General features: G+C 44.2%; 1 protein-coding gene and 1 pseudogene across 2 annotated transcripts; both read left to right on the forward strand.

The window, feature by feature from the left end:
* Nucleotides 1-367: 367 nt before the first annotated feature.
* On the forward strand, nucleotides 368-6205 carry LOC123112231 (DNA (cytosine-5)-methyltransferase DRM2). Of its 2 annotated transcripts, XM_044533170.1 has the most exons (8): nucleotides 368-834; nucleotides 2219-2335; nucleotides 2443-2551; nucleotides 2633-2679; nucleotides 2778-2930; nucleotides 4543-4642; nucleotides 4733-4824; nucleotides 4920-6205. In XM_044533170.1, exons 1-8 carry the CDS (start codon nucleotides 829-831, stop codon nucleotides 6078-6080), a joined length of 1785 nt encoding a protein of 594 aa, XP_044389105.1. In that variant the 5' UTR covers nucleotides 368-828; the 3' UTR covers nucleotides 6081-6205. The 2 variants fall into 2 exon arrangements, with proteins under 2 accessions (XP_044389105.1, XP_044389104.1); XM_044533169.1 differs by having other exon boundaries at nucleotides 2443-2679.
* An 11653-nt stretch (nucleotides 6206-17858) lies between these two features.
* LOC123114829 (uncharacterized) lies at nucleotides 17859-19444 on the forward strand (annotated as a pseudogene).
* Nucleotides 19445-19714: the final 270 nt, after the last annotated feature.

Consider the following 19714-nt stretch of genomic DNA (forward strand, 5'->3'; position numbering starts at 1 on the left):
AGACCGGATCAACGGGGATCCATCAAAGACGATAGAGATCGTATTCCGCGAGATCCATCGGCGACACACTTCCACACACCCTTCGATAATGGGAGATGCACCGCCAAGACATGGACTAGGTAGAGAGAAATTTATTCCATCTTTAGATAATCGTCACCGCCTTATCAACACTAAAAAACACTTAAAAACGAAGCCTCCCACCGACTAGTCAAAGCCTGATAAGGTGGGAATCTGGCTTCATTATTATCACAATCAATGTGAGATGCTTTTTCTCTCTCCTCCTTCATAGATTGAGATGTGCGCTGCGCACAGAAACTGTGTAACCAGCCCTGTGTGCGCAGCGACACATCCAAGAGAGAACCAAGGCTAGCGCCCGTCTTCCATTCTCTCACCAAGAAAACCCAAGAAACGTCCGTGTGCATAGCAGGCCGCACCAGCAGCAGCACATTTGTGCAGCGCAGCCTCGTCTCGCCTGCCCCTCGTCTAAAGCGCAGAGGGGCAGAGGAGGCCGCGCCGCTGTCGTCCGTCTCCCACTCTCCGTCGCCATCACCGTTGCCCTCTCCTCCTCATCTGCCTCCGCTCTCCCCAGTGCTCGCCTCCTCCTCCGCCGTCGCCGTCGCCGTTGCGGTCTCCTCCTGCGCCTCCGCCCTTCCTCGTGTGCTTGCCCGCTCCTCCGCTGTCGCCGTTATCGTCGCCGTCGCGCTCTCCCCCGCAGCTCCACCTCCGCCTCCGCTCTTCCTCGTGCTCGCTTCTTCCTCCCCTTCCCCCTCTTTACCGCAGAGGGAAAGAAAGAGAGGGCCAGAGGGGGCGCGTCTTCTCAGATCAACAATGGTGGTAGGTTCTCCTCTCCTTCCTCTGTTACGCCGATCTCTGGGCCCTATGATTCAAGGGATTTTCGATTGAGAAATGGAATGCTTAGTAATGTTTATGTGTGGATTGCGTTTCATATGATTTCTACTATACCTAGGACTCCTTTCGCACTACATTCAATTTCGATTGACTCGAAACACTCGGAAAGGGCTATCCTTTCTCTTTTCTACGGCGCAAATCGAATCAAACTAACTCCCCCAGATGTCGGGAAGATCTCTCCGTAGACGATTTGGTTCGCACGCTGAGATTTTGGTGGTTTCTTCGATCGAAAAATATGTTCCCCCCTTCCTCGGTGTGTCCCAGACACTAGAACTGGGTCGGCCTCGGCCTGTGCTGATTTCAGAATATAGCACTCACCGGATTTCATGTTCCATCGTCTCATTAGCTCCTCAGTCTGTTTCTTGTACTATGTGATCAGCTCACTGATCCTTGTCTGCATTTTCGCACATAGGTCATGAATGGATTACGCCAAATACTCTGCTGCAATACTTTGTCAAAATATCGATCTGTATAGGTGAATTCACAGCACCATTTTTTTTTTCTTTTTTGGGGAGGAGGGTAAACCCAGCACAAGCTGAATGCCTTCTTCATAGGACACTCTCATGTGTATCTTTTCTTTATGGTCCATTCAATCTATTTTTTTTAATCTTACTTGGTGCATTCTGGACCGTGGAGTTGAATGGGGCTGTGCTGATTTTGTCTTCGGTTTCAATCGTGCATGATCTTTTTTCATATGACGTTCATGACGACATGTTGACACTCTTGTGATCAGAATTCAGGCATATAGCATAAGGAACCCTACGGTTTTAGTTTGTGTTACACTGGTCCACCCATATGGTCCAAAATTCTTACTAATCTGGCACTTCACCTCATGCATTTGAGCAGTTAATTTCGATCGCAAAGTATCTTTGTTTAACAATTTGATGCATGCACCGCCAAGCTGTACTACAGTAGTGTCTTTTTTGGTTAATCTTATTCCAGCTGACAAAATGGGCAAACCTGTTTAATCTTATCACCTTTTCAGATTTACCAATCTGATCAGTGTCGTCCGGTAAATGCCCTCTTATTCAGAATGTGTTCTAGTTCCCAGAGAAATTTTCTTCTGGACCTCTGAATGTTCACTCTTAAGTTTGTTAGGCATCCCCATAACCGATGTTTCTAATTGTACTGATGTATACTCTTCTGGCGCTGATTTTGATAGAGATTTCAATTTTAATATCTTGTTGTTTTGGGCTTGTGGCACAGTAAAATTCCTCAATTGTATGATTTTACTCTCTATAATTGCTTTGCTAGTAGTGTTTTTTCCAGCATGGATCGAGATGTGCTTAACTCATGTGACATGTCACAGGACTGGACTAGCGATAACGATGATAGTGATAAGTTTGAGTGGGAAAGTGATGGTGAGGCTGAACCCTCATCAGCTCCGGCCTTCAGGAACTTGGATGCCGCTGGTCCTTCCACGCTGGTACGGCGGATAGTGATTGATAGAAAATTATGTCTTTTAGAACAAGTGCTATCTATGATTTTTTATTATGATCATAGTGTGATATTTGTTCATGCAACTGTCTAAAGGATTCTAATGGGTGGGCCAACGAGGAAGCTCCACCCACTTCGTTAGTCGAGGGATATGTGTTAATGGGTTTCCCGAAAGAGATGGTCTTGAAGGGAATTAAGGAGATTGGTAATACCGAAATTAATCAATTTCATTTCATTGTCTTTTTGTGCCTTTGCCCTCCTGTTTTAACCAGGCTTTTGCTTTCAGGGCACAGTGATGCAAATGCGTTGCTGGAACTACTTCTCACGTATAAGGTATTTGTCCATATGATTCTGCTACTTAGTTTATCCTATGATGCTTTTGCTGCACGGTGGCAAGAATTATATGTTACAATTGGTCATGTGAACTGCAGACACTGGGTGATGACGCTGCAGTGGGTAATTGCTCTACTTCTGGCTGCTTCCCCCAGAGTGTTGAAGATGATGATGATTTTGATTTTGAAAACTGGGATGGAGACGATGATGCTGATGGGAGAGAGCCCAACCCTGATAGTTCTGGTGATGAGGTAGTTGATTCTCTATCATTAGTTCGGTAACTGAGAAATCTTTGATCATATGTATGCTGATACATGTGATGATGTGAAATCTTTGCCATATGCATGCGTTGAGCAGTTCTCTTATGATTTCTCTTCTTAATGGGTGCTATGCAAGAGTTTCATATGATCATATCCAAGAGAATATATTGCCCATACATGTGCTTTAACCTTCAGAGATGCAAATTTACACAACAAATATGCTCTTGGATTTTTATATAGTCTAAGATATAGGTATAATCTAACTGAGCTCAGAAGGGTTTGGAAGTAGTACAAGCTAAATGCTGAATACTAAAGAAAGAAGCAAGAATATTGCTGGACCTAAATAAATCTATCTTGCACTGCTAGTAGAGTTAGTGATGTGGCCTACTTCATCTCGTCTCAGTAGAATCAAAGTGGGGTTGGAAACTTAGCTTGACTTAAATGTCATAGTTCAAGATTCTTCTTTTGACTTTCACTTACACAAAATCATATCACCTGAAAGAACTTCAGGTACCAGACTAGTTGCATCAAACTTCCCTCTAAGGCCAACCTCAGAAGAGCAACACCTACCTGTTAGAGCTGAGAAACAGGAGGGATTCGATCCATAGATGTTCTTCCAGAAACATATAGAGAGTCACTAATTTAGAAGGGTTTTTATCATTTATGCCACTGGTTATGTCCCACTTATTTTGCCACTAGGAATTTGAACTGCTCAAAAATGCCATCGCTTCGTTAGGTGCATGCTCAAAAATGCCACTAGATACCATTACTGTCAGCTCAAATCTCATTTGCCATGTTATAATGACCAATACCTATGGACCAACATGCCAGTTCTCCCTCTATCTCATCTCGCTACGACAAAGTGTGGGTCCCACTTGATCCCAACAGCGTTCTTATTTCCCTCTAAAATTATTTGCTTGCTTACTCCTGACAAGTGGGTTCCACACTTATCATTGTGAGATAGAGAGAAGAGAACTGACATGTGAGTCTACGGGTATTTTTGTCATATAACATGGTCAACAGGTTTGACACTTTGACCTGACAATAACAATGTCTAATGGCATTTCTGAGCAAACATCTAATGAAGCGATGGCATTTTTGAGCAGTTGTAATTTCTAATGCCAAAACTTAGTGGGACACAACTAGTGGCATAAATGATAAAAACCCAATTTAGAAAATCCCATAACGAATACGCAGGAGCTGTGCAGCATTGCATTAAGAAGAATAAGTGCACCAGAGAATAACAAGTTGGGTTTCCAAACGATCTCATTGATTCTTGTTCAGTTTCTTTTCTCTTGTTTCTTGGGTGACTTGTTAGATATTATGGAGGTTTAGTGAGCACCATGTCAAATTTTTCTACAATTTTCTTTCTTTTTTCTCTTTAGCTTTTATCGGGGAATTTCTAGTCTTAGTAGGAGCTTTCCAAAGAAATGTGTTATATATTTCCTGATCATTGATTAGCTGTAGCCCTCCTTTTCTGTGCCCTTGTAGATGTTGTTGTGCACTTGTATTTCCCTATCATTGGTCACTTAGTTGGCATTGCAAAGGAAGCGAGATATAGAAATTATTTTCTAATCTCTATTTTTGCTTTGCCTCTCTGCAGGATTTCCTAAGAGAGATGTCAGAGAAGGACAACAAGATCAAGTCCTTAGTAGACATGGGCTTTCGTGAAGATGAAGCAAATATGGCTATTACCAGATGTGGTATGCCTCTTTTTTGAAGTTGTTACCTGACAGTCATGCTTTCATGGAGAAGGCACCTTATGATGTATATTTATGTTTGAAATTTTCTAGGTATGGATGCCGCTCTCTCTGTATTAGTTGATTCAGTCTATGCATCACAGGCTGCAGGAGATTGTCATTATGGGAACTTGTCTGACTATGAGGTACCTTGTGGTTTGACTGTATATTTGAATAAAATAAATGGTTTCTCTCTTTTAATTTGATGCAAGGACGTTGGAATTTGTGTATAATTTGACAGGTTACTGGTAGCTGGGGAGGGAGAAAGAGAGCAAGATTGATGGAAGAGAGCAAGAAAAAGCGGAAGCGGTATGGAGGTGCAGCACAGCGACGGCCCTTGGATGGTAGCCATGAAGAACCAATGCCTCTCCCAAATCCAATGGTTGGATTTAACCTGCCTAATGATAGGCTACGATCAGTGACCAGACGGCTTCCTCAACAAGCTATTGGGCCACCTTTCTTCTACTATGAAAATGTGGCACTAGCTCCAAAAGGTGTATGGGCGACAATTTCAAGATTCCTGTATGACATTGAGCCAGAGTTTGTGGATTCTAAGCACTTGTGTGCAGCTGCTAGAAAAAGAGGCTACATCCATAATTTGCCAATTGAGAACAGATTTCCTCTCCTGCCTCTACCTCCAAAGACTATATTTGAGGCTTTTCCTCATTATAAGAAGTGGTGGCCTTCTTGGGACCCGAGAAGGCAACTCAATTGTTTGCAGACAAGCATGTCAAGTGCAAAATTGACAGAAAGAATCCAATGTGCTCTTGCAAGCTCAGGCAATCCACCACCTAAAAGTGTTCAAAAGTATGTCATGGATGAGTGCAGAAAATGGAATCTTGTCTGGGTTGGGAAGAACAAAGTTGCTCATTTGGAGCCGGATGAGGTAGAATACCTGCTTGGTTTTCCAAGGGACCACACAAGGGGAGTTGGCAAAACAGAGAGGTTCAAATCTCTTGGGAATTCGTTCCAAGTAGATACCGTTGCTTACCACCTGTCAGTGCTGAAGGACATGTATCCCAATGGTGTTAATGTGCTATCTTTATTCACTGGTATCGGAGGAGGAGAGGTAGCACTTCACAGGCTTGGGATCCACATGAGGGCAGTAGTGTCTGTTGAGATAGGCGAAGTTAATAGGAGGATTTTGAGGGGTTGGTGGGATCAGACTCAAACTGGCACATTAATTGAGATTGCTGACGTGAAATCTCTTACTGATGATAGAATTGCAACGTTTGTTAGAAGATTTGGCGGCTTTGACTTGGTGATTGGGGGTAGCCCATGTAACAACCTTGCCGGCAGCAACAGGCACCACCGTGATGGCTTGGAGGGCGAGCAATCTGCTTTGTTCTACCACTACTTCAGAATCGTGGATGCTGTAAAGTCGGCTATGGGGCGGATGTAGCCTAATCATTTTAGTTCATGTTTTATCATTTCATGCTTATCTCTAGGAACCACAACTTCATCTATGTTAAACATTGCGTTGATGTGAAGGATGTTTATTTCTGAGAAAGATCGCATTATTCTTTAGCTCTATGATTTCTTGTTGCTAACTAATTTAGAGCCTGTGTCTTTATTTGAAAAAGGTTTATTGCTGTCCCTTCAACTGTTTTCAGATTCTAATCTTGTACAGGCAGAAAGTAAGTTCAGTTTTCCTCCTTTCCCATTTTTACTTCGTAGAAACATCCCTTGTTCTTGTATGGAAGCTATTGTTGAACCTACTAATTAGGTCAACAGTGGAAACTTTGCCCACTAGACAAGTAGACATAATGCTCTGGAATCCGAGCTGCTGGGTTCGTGAATGGGTTTGCATCAGAGGGGCAGTGGGGGATTTAGAGGCAGCGGAGGAAGTTTGTCGATGCTGCCATGTTGGGTGACTCACTTCCCCATGGGTGGAAGCAAATCCTGGGGATCGTCGAAGGGAGTGTGTTGCCTGGATCAACTACCATCGTTATGTTAGGTTTGTTCTGCTTGCTGTGTATAATTTTTTTATACTAGTGATATTGGATGTCAATTGATACTTGATAGGTGTTCTATCCTCTGTATAGTTTGTTTTGATCCTAGTGATAGTGATTGGTTGATACTTGATAGGTGTTTTATCCTTCTAGGTTTGAATAATTGAGTGTTTATGATCCAAATGAGATGCAATTTGGAAGTATGCAGTATCTCTGACAATGATTTAGGTTCCTTTTCATATTCACATTGCAGAGAAATGAGTTCCGTAATATGAATTACTATGGAAAATGATGTCTTCTAGGTTACTGATATGATTCAGTGGCCAGATAAAGCATTAAACTAAATATTAGAAACATAGGCATCAGGGCGATGGGGCTTCAGGATGTCTAGTCATTTTTCTTATCTTAGTTGAAGTACATCGTGTTTCAGGATGTCTCGCATCTGGTTTTATAGTGTCTGATGGTAATACATGCATACATAGTGCATTCATTTTATCTCATTTTAAATCCTAATAATCAATTAGTTGGTCATGTTTGTTTCCTTGTGAGCGCCTCTGATTGTAATGCATGCATACATAGAACATTTTTGCAATCTATACATCAGTTAGTTAGTCATATTTGGTTCCATTTTTCTCCTTTTTGCATATATAATGTTCAATGGAGGTATACTCTCTCTGGCTGGTCTGGGATGCCCCTGTCAATCCCATGTCTGGCATATAGGTGACAATCCCAAAGTAGAAGTTATCTGGATAAGGATTTTGGAAGGTCTGTTTTTTCCTTAGGACAAAGGAGCTGCAGTTCTTTTCTGTTTGATAGTTCAAGGGTCCGGGGAATACTTTTCTTGAATAGTTAATTATAGTAAGCTGATTTAGTCCTGTGTAAAGAGGTCTGAAAGACTTTGGTCAGGTTAACATAAACCTCCATAACCCAGCTCTCAACCCCAAACAAACATAGCCTAGGGAAGAATTATCTGATCGAACTAGATCCCAATCTCTTACTCCTGTAATTAGTTATTTGTTTGCAACCTGCTTACTGTGTATTGTATATAAGGCTAAGCATTGTCACCTATTTAGACAAAAAGGAATAAACATATTCTAGTCCCTCTCTCCTCTTGAAGTTGCCCTCAGGCAACATGGCTGGCTGATCAAGGGTGAAATATGCACTAAGAAGCAATTTATGATATTTTAATTGTCTTAAATGATTGCACATTTTCCTTGAGTGGTGCTATACTGCTATCCATTTACTTTTTGACACCCTTTTCTGTGGGTGTTTCAATGAGACATGCACCAATACATTTTCACTCTTTTTAAAGATAGATTCCCACTCTCAGTGTGCTTCACATAAGTTGTTGTTTTGGTGAAAAATATCCTTGTTAATTTCTACTTGTTAAACGAAGAGCCTAACCAAGATGATACCTCACTGTTAAAACAGTGTAGCAGTGTAGCCTGTTTGTGCAGTATTTATATTCTCCTTGGTGCTTGGACTACACAGTTCTTGAATGTTTAATTGATTTAATTCAGTAGTAAACTGTATTTTTTCATGTCAATTTCCCGTCACAATTGTTTGCCTTGGCTAATTGTGTATAACATGCTTTTCCAGCACTAGAAGACACCAGTTTGCTACTAGCAAAGAACTTTCTCCATATTTAATGCCACTTCTTGGAGATCTGGGGGAAAACCGGCGAACCCAACCACTGTTCATAGCAACAATGTGGGAGTGCGTGACTTGAGTGCTGTTACTGCAAGTTCTTTTGTATGCACCTGATCTTTGCAGTCTTCACTTGTGAACTCCAATTGTTTAACCTGATGAAGTGTTTAATTGCTGTGCAGGTCTTCACCAGCAAAACGATTGAACTGGGGATAAGCAAATTGCAGTGGCATCTACCTCTATTACATCATCCATTCAGTGTTGATTCTCAGGGACACAGACAAAAACCTTATAAGATGAAGCTCCTATAGTGCGATTTGACCTTTCAGGATCAGAGTGCCTATGTGCAGCATCAGTTGTTCTTTCACCAAAGAAAAGCTAACAGGTGCAGGGTATATACATCCGTTGATTTGGGAGTCAGCTAAGATGGAATACTTCTGAAGATAAACCTGGCTATTTTGACCATTTTGGCCATGGTTTAGCTGGTGGTAAAAATTAAGGTCAGAGTCGAGCAGAACTGTTTGGTGGAGCTTGAGCTTCTTCAGGAGGGTTTGGTGCTGAACCATGTTTTGCTGCAATGCCATGTGGCTTACCTGAACAGGAGTAAGAACCTTCTGCAGTTCTGCTGGAGGGCATGTCATTGGTCTTGTGTTGTTGATGGTCTGCTCTTAGCGTTGTTTTGGCGTTTCTCACTTATTCAGTAATGAGCCCAAAAATGTACAGAAAACAAGGAGCACATGGAGGACAACCTTGGAAAAGTGACTGGAACTTGATCCGCCTGTGCTATAGAGGTGCCATTAAGAGCAACTCTAACAGACCCCGCAGAATCCCGGCTGAGTACACGGGCATGGCTCACTTCTTTTTGCCAGTACAGAGCCTGTATACTCGTTCGGCCCGTAAAACATTTTATGGTGACCCAGACCCCCCCCCCCCCCCCCCCCCCGGACGCGGTATATCTACGGGTTCGTGACGCCGATATGAGTTAACCCTATCCCTTCGTCGCCATGATTCCCCAATCCCATTACTATTTCTCGCCGTCGGTGAGCATAATCCTGCTGCCGAACGCCACCATGTGGGGTAGAATGTGGAGCTCCGGCCGCAGCTCCGGTGAGAGGGACGACCCCGAGCACCAACATTGTGTCTGAGCGGACGGCGCGAGGAAGTGCGCGGCGAGGAAGTACACCAACAACGGCCTCCAGCCGCCGTAGTCGCTCCTCCGCCGCGAGACGGAGGAGTACGATCGTTGGCATGGGCTGATCTTCTCCGTTGCGGGCTCCTCCGTAGACGAGCGCTATATAACAGCTAGCCAAGTCCTCTGCGTGGGCATGTCATTTTCTATCAGTGATTAAATCACATTATCTGTATACTTTACATCGACCTGATACTGCTATATAATTCCTCCTTGCGTGACTACCATCGATCCCCAATTCCGCCATAAACCCTAAATCGTAGATCGAATCCTCTTCTGATTTCCTCAAGGGTGTGACAATTGGTATCATGAGCTAGGCGTTTCCTCGGCGGCGAGATCACGCGGTGACATGCTGAAACTTTTCCCTCCCTTTTCCACCAAATTTCCCGGCGGCGGCGACGGCGGTGTTGGGGGGCATTGGCGACGGTGAGTGTGTGGGGGTGCTGGAGGCGGTGATTGGCGGCGTTGGTGGCGGTAGAACATTCGACGGCAGCTCGAGTGGCGGAACTGGTTGCCGGAACAACTTGTTTCAGTGGTCAAATCCCAGGTTCTAGCGAGAGCGGTGCTGTTTCGGAGGCTTTTGTCGACGGCGGCGGAAGGATCTGTTCTTAGGTACAGGTTGCCGCCAAGTCGCGGTCGTAAAATTCCTTTTCCTAAGTTCATATCATGGGGCGTTTGAAGCAGAGCATCGATGAGGCGGATCTGGTTGACCTGCTCCAGCTCAAGGAAGATGTGCTTGCCAACCGTGAAGAAACTACGGGTCTCAGAGAAGAAGTGGATCTGCTGCGCAAGGATGTGCAAGCATCGAACTCCAAACAAGATTACGTAGCCAGCCGCTGCCTCCCCAAAACTAGGGTGTTTTGCCTCCCATCGGCGCCGGCGCCGGTCCGTCCCGTCTCCGGTGGCTTTAGGGCCATGGAGGCGGAGTGGATCTCGGCCCTTGCCGGTGGGAGGGCTCTGCTTTCATATCTTTTTTCGAGCTTTGTTAGGGTTTGTGTCCTGCTCAGGAAGGCGAGACGGCGGCGACTCCCTGAAGATGGAATAAAGGTCTCCCCGCCTAGCCCCCGTTCCGGCGGTGCGTCTAGCATCGTTGGTGGGCGTGTGGAGGTGTGTCTCCGGCAGATCTATCTTTGTGGTGGATTTGCTCGGATCTCGTCGTTGTTCGTCTATGTTCGTGTGTCTTCGGTTTGGATCCTTCCGATCTACGTTATTTTTCATCGGCGGCGGTTGCTGTTCTGGGGTGCTGGTCCTATGGGGCCTTAGCACGACGACTTCCCGACTGTCTACTACAACAAGTTGTGCTCGGCTCCGGTGATGGAGGGGCGATGACGGCGGCGCGCCTTTGGCTCGCTTCGGTGCTTGTACTCGTCGCTAGATGGTTTACGGATCTAGATGTAATTTTTATTTCTGGTGTTCGTTGTACTATCATGATTGAAGATGAATAGATTGGAAATTTTTCCGAAAAAAAAGATGTCATGACAAAAGTGATTACGTGTGTTCAAACTGCAGTGGCCGTACTAGGAAGTCAGTTGACTGCAATCAATGAGGTGCTCAACACCCTGAGTGTCACTTCTGCCTCTACCTTGGGGATTCCTTCTCCCAATCTTCAAAATGCAGTGTCACGAGAAAAAGCACCAGCAGCAGAAGTGGTGCACAAGGAAGCAGAGGATGTACCACTAAGACCACTTAGTGAATAGGAGAAAATGAGGCAAGGTGTTGCTTTCATTGGAACTGAACTTCCTCCAACTAACACTGGGCGATGTTCGGTTCCACCTAGTTTTGATAATGCAATTTCTCATGATGTACAATCCGGTCAAGTCTTACCAGCAGCAGCAGCTTTAGCAACCTAGAAGTCGGTTGCAATGGGAAGATTACCTGAGAGCTTATGAAAGAGATATGAGGGCTCAATTTCTGAAGTCCATGACTAAGGGACCAAAGCTGGAATTCCCAAAGTTTGATGGCACAAACCCAGCTGGTTGGATTAGACAACCACCATCGCACAAAGTTCTGCTGGATCAACCGTATGCCCTTCATCGCACACGCAACTAAAATCTGAATCGTGTTGGATGCATCCGTCATCGTAAATGTTTTGCATATTTTAGACGGTTCTCTTACATCACCGTTTGCGATTACTGCATCGCACACAGTTTCTCGAAGGACCTCTGATCGTAGTGTCGCGTTAGCAACATCCTGCAGTAGTGATGGGTGTGAGCCATGATTATGTAAGGTTCACAGATGGTCCTAGGACAGGTGATGTTGATCCCATATGATGGATAACCATGGAATCTTGTCAATCTCCATTCAATAGTATCCTCTTTTGAATAGAATATCAATTAAAAATTAGGCGATAAATAATTCAACACAACTTCATTATCTCGTTTATAGAATAAAAATAGCCATCCAACCCTACCATCACTCTCCTCTACATGCATAAAGTCAAAATCTAACTTGCGACAGACAACTTTATTGAAATGAGATTCAGGAAGAAAAATCATTGACACCCCCACTCACTCTTGAATCTCCTAGAGCTCTCTCCGTAGTAGGGAGCATACCAAGGTGATTCCGTGCCAGTGTTTTCATTGCTCCCGGTCATGTTCCAATTTTGACCCACCTCGATCCTGGGATCACTGTCAAAGCAGTAGAGTTTTGTTTCTCATTTGTTTTGGTCCTCTTTTTACTCATGACTATCAGACAAGGATTGTGGAAGCCATCATACTCTTTTATGATCAAAGTTTGGTTTCTAAATAGCTATGGTCTCATTTTCATGACCTAATTACAGTCATCCAAACATATGAATTGGATTGTGAAAAGATTTTCCTCCGTTCTCCTCAAGATTACCTCCTTCATCGGGCTCCAAGCAGACCTCATGTCAGAGTATAGGGCAGTAGGGCTAAATCCTCAAGTTGTGTGAAGCCTGGTGATCACAAGCCACTTCGCTACTGTCGGCGGCTCCTGGATCTCGTCCTCCCAAACGAAGTATCCATCTTCCTCCTCATGCAAGTTTAATATCTCCTAAAGATCCTCCACCTGTTCCTTCCCAGCTGTACTACTAGATCCTCATGCGTAGCCCATCTTCAACTCGATGAGACAGAGAATGTGAAAACCAAAGCCTAGAACAAGCTCACCACCAAGGCCAAGAAGGTGTGCAAGACATCCCCTTGATCAGCTCGAGTAGGAAGGAAAGCAGAAAATTGACCGGTACCGGTAGGTACCAACAGATCCCTAGCCGCTCATTTCAGTCTCAAGATTCATGCAGCACTCTACAGTATAAAGCGCGAATCATTTTGCTTCGGGAATACACAACTATACAACCTGCAAATATGGTACACAGGTCCCACCAATGTCAGCTTTTAGTTAGATGGTACAATAGTCTTGCATGCATGCGCTGCCCATTCTATCTCCCAAACTAATTCATCCACTTATTTGACGTTTGCTAACTTAAAATCATTCACATCTCTTAAACCAAAATTCCAATTTCAAATTTTTATATATATTTTAACTCATGCCGAAGAGACCTTTAAAACAAGACCTACCTTGAACATATTTTGAACGAGTTTAAAAAAATTGATTTCACAATAACATATTTACTCATTTCCCAATAACATATTTCACTCATTTAGAAGAAGTTTTTATAATGATATATTTCACCCATTTCATAATAACATATTTTGCTCATTTTAAACTGATTTCAAACATTCCAAAACAAATTTCACTCATTTCATATAACATATTCACTCATTAAAAAGATTTCATATTAACATATTTCACTCATTCCAAATAATAGTTTCACAAGTTGACATTTCAGTTTCATTTTTTTTGTTTTCAGCCTACATTTCATTTTTCACTGGGTGGTTTCACATAAAAAACCATCTCGAAGAGAGCATCAAAACTAGATTCTATGTTGATTTGTTCAGACAACTTTTATTTCGGATCAAAAGTTACCACTTATGGGCTAAGTAAGATATCATGCATGAGATACATATGTTACCATGTTGTTTACACAGATATTACCGGGGCATAAACCTTCTAACTTCTTATTAGCTCGGGTTAAAATTACTACGGTGATTGTGCATGAGTTATCACCTATACGATGCGTATAGTGCCAAACTATTTACAGGAAAGTTGTCGGGGGTATGCTTTTAAACAAGCCCCTCGCCAAAGTTATCTGGACCGAGACACATAAGTTATCAGGTCTGTGATGTGTAAGTTACCATGCTATTCACCCAAAAGTTATCGAGGGGATATTTCATCAACCCCTCCCCCCATGCCAAAGTTACCAGGACTGAGGTCAATAAGTTATCAGGTCTGCGACATGTGAGTTATCATGCTATTCACATAAGGGCAGTGCTAACTTCCGACATAGCTCATATCGTTTCCTTTTTATGTGCATGTCCATTGTCCACTAATAGTTAGTTTAACTTCAAACAAGTCCCTCCCACCCTTCTGGTCAAAAGTTATCACACCCGAACTAAGCAAATTATCCACTCAGTTGTGCATATATTACCATGTTATTTACACATGAGTTACCGGGTCAAAAGTTATCACCGTATTTGTATATAAGTTATCAGGTCTCCGATGCGTAAATTACCGTGTAGTTCACACAAAAATTATCGGGGACATGTATCTTCAGATTTATTTTTCCGCGTCAAATGTTATTAATGTGTTGCACATAAGTTATCAGGTCTACTGTGCGTAAATTATCATGCTATTCACACAGAAATTATCGAAGGTGTATTACAACAACCCCCATCCCTGCCAAAGTTACCACAATGGTTGTACGTCAGTTATCAGGTGTGAGATGCGTAAATTACCATGCTCTCCACACTGAAATTATCAGGGGTACGCTTTCAATAACACCCCCCCCAATCGAGGGTATGTTTCAACCAAATTCCCCTCGCAGTCGAAGTTACCGTGGTTTTTGTATCTAAGCTATCAGGTCCGTGGTGCGTATTTTACAATCATAATTGCATATAAGTTACCAAGTTTCTGTTTTCAACAACCTTTTTTTCTCAGGTCAAAGGTATCATAGTGTTTGTACAAAAAGTTATTAGATTCGCGGAGTGTATATTAGCATGGTGTTTGTACATAAGTTATCATGTATGTGTTGCATATATTATCATGTCATTTGCACATAAGCTACCGGGGTTATCTTTTCAACAACATTTTCACAAAAATAATGGATGAATAATTCAGAGAGGGTAAATTTGGCTAGGAAGCAATCTTTGTAAAAATATTCTTTTACACTAATACAAATGGTAAAAATTATCAAATAGCTTGGTTTGTATTTGGTTTACAACAAGTACATTGTGTCGATCATGAGACCATACTTTGAATCTGAATACGGGAACAAATATTCAACAACTTGGCATATAAACCTCACATCACGGCCCAAACACGACACCGATGCTAGACGATGGTATTACATACCTGATAATTTATTTACAAATACCATGGTAAATTTTGATCCGGACAAAAACTAGTTGAAACATACCCCGTGTAACTTTAGTGTAAAGACCATGATAAGTTACGTACTGTAGGCGTGATAGTTTATGTAGTCAAGATGTGGTAACTTTTGACCTGAAAAAAAAGTCATCGAAACATACTGACATGGGATCTAGTTTCGAAGATCTCGTCGAGATGATTTTTTATGTGAAAATGGATTTTAAATTCGAGTGATGGTTTGAGCTACAAAACGTTTTAAAGCTTTGAAATAGGAAGAATCCTTTGCTGACGTTATCTTTTTTTGTCTCCTAACTTGTATGCATGCATGAAATAGTGATCAATGCATGCTGCATGCATTTCCTCCGTGCATGGATGCTATTAGCTAATAGAAAAACAAGAGTTAGTTGAGTGATTAGTTAGGAAGAAAAGAAAAAAGCATTCGGACCTGTTGAATTGTCCACGCCTATTACTAAATTCCTGCTGGCAGGAAATTAGCTTTTTCGTTGGGATAAATAGGTTTTGAGTGAAATAGGTCGGTTTTACATTTTTATAGTAAAAATATGTTTTTTTTCACATTTTTCTAATGAAATAGCTAAATAGGTTTGTTTCACATATGAAATGTGAAATCTCAAAAATTAAACGTGTTTCAAATGTATCCTGGTTTGATCTTGTTCTGAAGATCTTGGCGCAAGAAGTTCAAATATATAGAAGTTTTAGAAATGGATTTTTTAAGAGATATGAATCATCCAAATTATAGAAAAGAAAATTAAAGTGATGGATTTAAGAGAGAGAGAGAGAGAGAGAGAGAGAGAGAGTATCTTGAGTCGGAAAAGAGAGAATGTGTATCATTCATGTGTCCTTTTTCTAACTATGATAGGATAGTCTAACTCTAGATTTACTCGTGGCAGATGTACCGTTACGTACAAAAAGAGTTTGCGGAGTAGCAAGGGAAGTGATCCACGTCGTAGAGATGGCGATCGAGAAACTCTGGGCGGTGAGTGTCGGAGGACATTCTAACCCTAGATTTTTTGCTAGGGGACACGTGCCAGGCAGGTGGTGGATTTGCAATCTATGATGCTGTGATTCTGTAGTAGAACCTGTACCCAAGTTCACGTGCTATGGACATGACGTGTCGGAAGGCCAAACAACGGCCAAGCCAATGGCTGACTAAGGGCATGAACTATGGTGGCATATGAATACGTTGCCCCATGAGAAAAAGTAGCTTGAGGCATTAACACTGATTTTTCTCTCCGATGCAAGTTAGCACTAGTGGGTCTCATCAAAAAGAAAAAAAAAGACTCTCACTACACATGCATCTCTATTCTTCACTTCAACCTTTTCAGCTTTATGCGCCGGATCATATTTTCTCTCTCCAAGCATCCGCTTCCTGCAGAGGATCCCGGTGCTTCATTCGGACCTACTTTTTTTGATATCCGATCCTACATGATCTATTGGTTATCACCCTGAGGCTATGCATTGGTCATGCCCTAAGCATGCGAAAGAGCTTCACGTAATTGCTAACAGCAATGCCGCGTTAAACAGAACAATTGATTAATTTAAATAATGCGGAGTTTATCTGTTTAGGTGATGATTGTAGCATGAAAACTGAATGGAAAATAAGCAGAGTCGACCACAACAGACGAACACTTTGCTCTTCTGGAAATTGAGGAGAGACGGTGCATCAAGAAAGCTCTGGCCGGTGACAGCAACGCGTGAACAATGACATCATTTGATAACTGCCTTGTGACCACCAGAGCAGATAAGGACATGGCTAGGTATAGGATTTTCTTTTGTTGTTTCTTTTTTATGTTTATTCTTCTTTAATTTTTATTTTTATGTTTCATGATTTTCATTGATTTTCTTTTTTTTTAAAGATGTGACTAGGTCAGAGTCGATTAAGACTTAACCAGTCTCAATCAATTGACATAACTTGTACTAAAAAGGGTAAAAGAAAAAAGTGAAAAGAAAATTTGCACAAATTCCATTGTAAGATCTCATAAATATAGCATCAACTAAGACATAATCAAGTCTTAGTTAACTGAGATTTAGCAAGATTTCAAAAAGTATCGTAAGGCTGGTCATAGTGGGGAGTAACTTAGAGTAGTAACATGCACATGTTACTAGTTTATGTTACTATCTCTATAGTGCATAGTATTATAGATTACTATCATAGGTGGTCTCATTTATTGCCATGCATGACACATAGTAGCATCATATTTATTATGTTACGGTATCTACCTATATTACTATAACCATCTTTCTTCTTTAATTGTCTGCCATATAAGCATGTTTGCGAGTCTTAAGTGTATAATATTACTTATGTTACCCACTATGGCCAACCTAAATATAGTTGTGCATAGCTGCCGAGCCTGCAAATGCAGTTGGTCAAGCATACCATCCATTGCCTTAGGGAGCAACATTCTCTGTAACAAGAATAAAGAAGAAAATATCTCCATCCCTGAACCCGAATTGACAGCTCTTCCAAGCACACACGCCTTCCTCGTGTCCTCCCTGCACCAGTAATGCTACACTTACGTAGAGATGGTTACGTACTTTACGTAATTAGCAACGTGGCTAATGATCTGCAATCGGGCGTATATAAGTAGTACTCTGGAGCACGGGCTAATCTGCAATCGCTCGTCAAGTACGCAGCCAGTCACCTGTCAGACACACGGTACGTAAGTGACACAAGGCAAGGATGGATCGCATCCGCTTCGGCGTCGACGACTGCGAGGTGGCGCCGCCGGAGCACCGGCTCACCGTGTTGGCCATGCAGCTCGCGGTCCTCGAGAAGGCCGTGAGCCGCCTCGGCACGCTGGCCTTCATCTGGGCCACGGTCGTCCTGCTCGGCGGCTTCGCCATCACGCTCAGCTGCACCGACTTCTGGTGCATCACCGTGCTGCTGCTCACCGAGGGCGCCCGCATCCAGGGCCGCAGCCACGAGCTGTAGTGGCAGCAGAGGGTCACGCCCTGGCGGTGCTGCCCGCCCGTCTCGCGGGCCGCCGCCGTCCACGTCTTCCACTGGCTTCAGCTGCTGTCCGCGTCGGTGTGCGTCGCCGTCTCGCTCGTCCGCCTCGTCACCCAGCGCTACGGCGGCGACAGCGCCGACCACTGGACCAACCGCCGCGCCGCGCTCGACATATTCTACGGGCTCGCGCTCGTGGAGTCGCTCTTGTTCCTCGCCGAGAAGGCCCTGTGGCACTGGAGGATGGGGCACCACCGCCTCCTCGAGCGCGTCGCCAAGGAGTGCCACCTCGCCAACGCGTCTGGCCTGGTCGCCGTCCGCCGCTTCTTCTACTCCTCTTACTCCCGGAGCCTGAATGGGAGCATCTTCGACGGCCTGCACATGGACCTCTTGTCCTACGCCGACGGCATGCTCAACGCGGGCTCGCACGACGAGCAGAGCCTAGGGGCCGGCATCCTTGTCGCTCTCGCCGAGTCCCACCGCTTCGAGGACTCCACGCTTCGCAAGATCGGCATGTCCGCCCCCACCATCGAGCGGCTCATCCAGATGCTCAGCTGGAAGAGCACGTCCGAGAGGGACGTGCGCAGATCGGCCGCGGTTGTTGTCTCCATGCTCACCGGGAGGAAGTTCGTTGCCCTCCGCGTCACCAGCATCCCTGGGGCGGTGGAGTCCGTGGCTTCGTTGCTGTACGCCGACCTCGACGAGCTCAACCTCCTCGGCCTCTCCATCCTCAATAAGCTGGCGTACGACCATGATAACTGCGACAAGATCGGCAAGACCCGGAATCTCGTCGACAAGATCATTTCATACTGTAGCATCACTGGCGGGGGACAGGCGGTAGCGCCGACGGATATGCGGCTGAAGGCGGTGAAGCAGTCGCTACTTGTGGTGAAGAGGCTGACGGGCATGACGGGGACCACCGGGAAGCTTCTACGAAGGGAGCTTTCCGACATCGTGTTCACGGTGAGCAACCTCATGGAGGTGCTGTGCTGGAGCAGCGTGACGGAAAGGTCCAGTCCGAGCTGCACCAGCTGGCGATCGAGGTGCTGACGAGCCTCGCCATTGACAAGGAGGCGAGGGAGAAGATAGGCGGGACGGGGGGTGTGGTCAGAGAGCTGGTCGCGATATTTCTACCGGGAAAGGATCAGGCTAAAGGAAACTGGCAGACAGACGCGATCCGGGTGGAGTCCGGCGAGGCGCTGGCCATGCTTGCGCTGGAAAGCAGGACGAACTGCGGCGCCATAATAATGGCTTGCGGCGGAGGCGTGGAGCGGCTGGTCGAGGCCCTGAGTGACGCCGTCGTCATCATCGGTGTGGCGAGAATCCTGCTCAACCTTTGCACCTACGCCGGGGACGAGTGGCAGCTTCCCCTGAGAGGAGTCACCACAGGTGCCACCAAGGTACGGACAATTGCATCTTGTGCTTCTGAGTAGACTAAGAGCACCTCCAACAGCCCCATAAAATTCCGCGTCCAATAATAGTTATAGCGTGCCACTGCAGCACTTTTAATGCGCCGGGATCAACACTAATTTAGCAGACGCCCAAAAACACGCGCCTAAAAAAGCACGTAGTGCAAATTGTGAAGCGCGCGCAATCCGGAACAAAATATGTTGCGCGCGATATCGTTTTTCAGCGCGTGCAAAAAACTTCGTAGCGCGCACAATATTTTACAACATCTGTTGGAGCTGTTCGGCGCCCAAAAAAACGAATGTTTAGTGCGTTGAGCTTTTTTTGGGCGCCTGTTGGAGATGCTCTAAACATTGCCCTCCGTTTCTATTACTCGGCGTATTAGCTTTAACTGAAGTCAATTTTTTCAAAGTTTGACCAAATTTATAGAAAAC

Source organism: Triticum aestivum, chromosome 5B (genome assembly GCF_018294505.1).
Source record: "Triticum aestivum cultivar Chinese Spring chromosome 5B, IWGSC CS RefSeq v2.1, whole genome shotgun sequence".
In the NCBI taxonomy this organism is placed as follows: Eukaryota; Viridiplantae; Streptophyta; class Magnoliopsida; order Poales; family Poaceae; genus Triticum; species Triticum aestivum.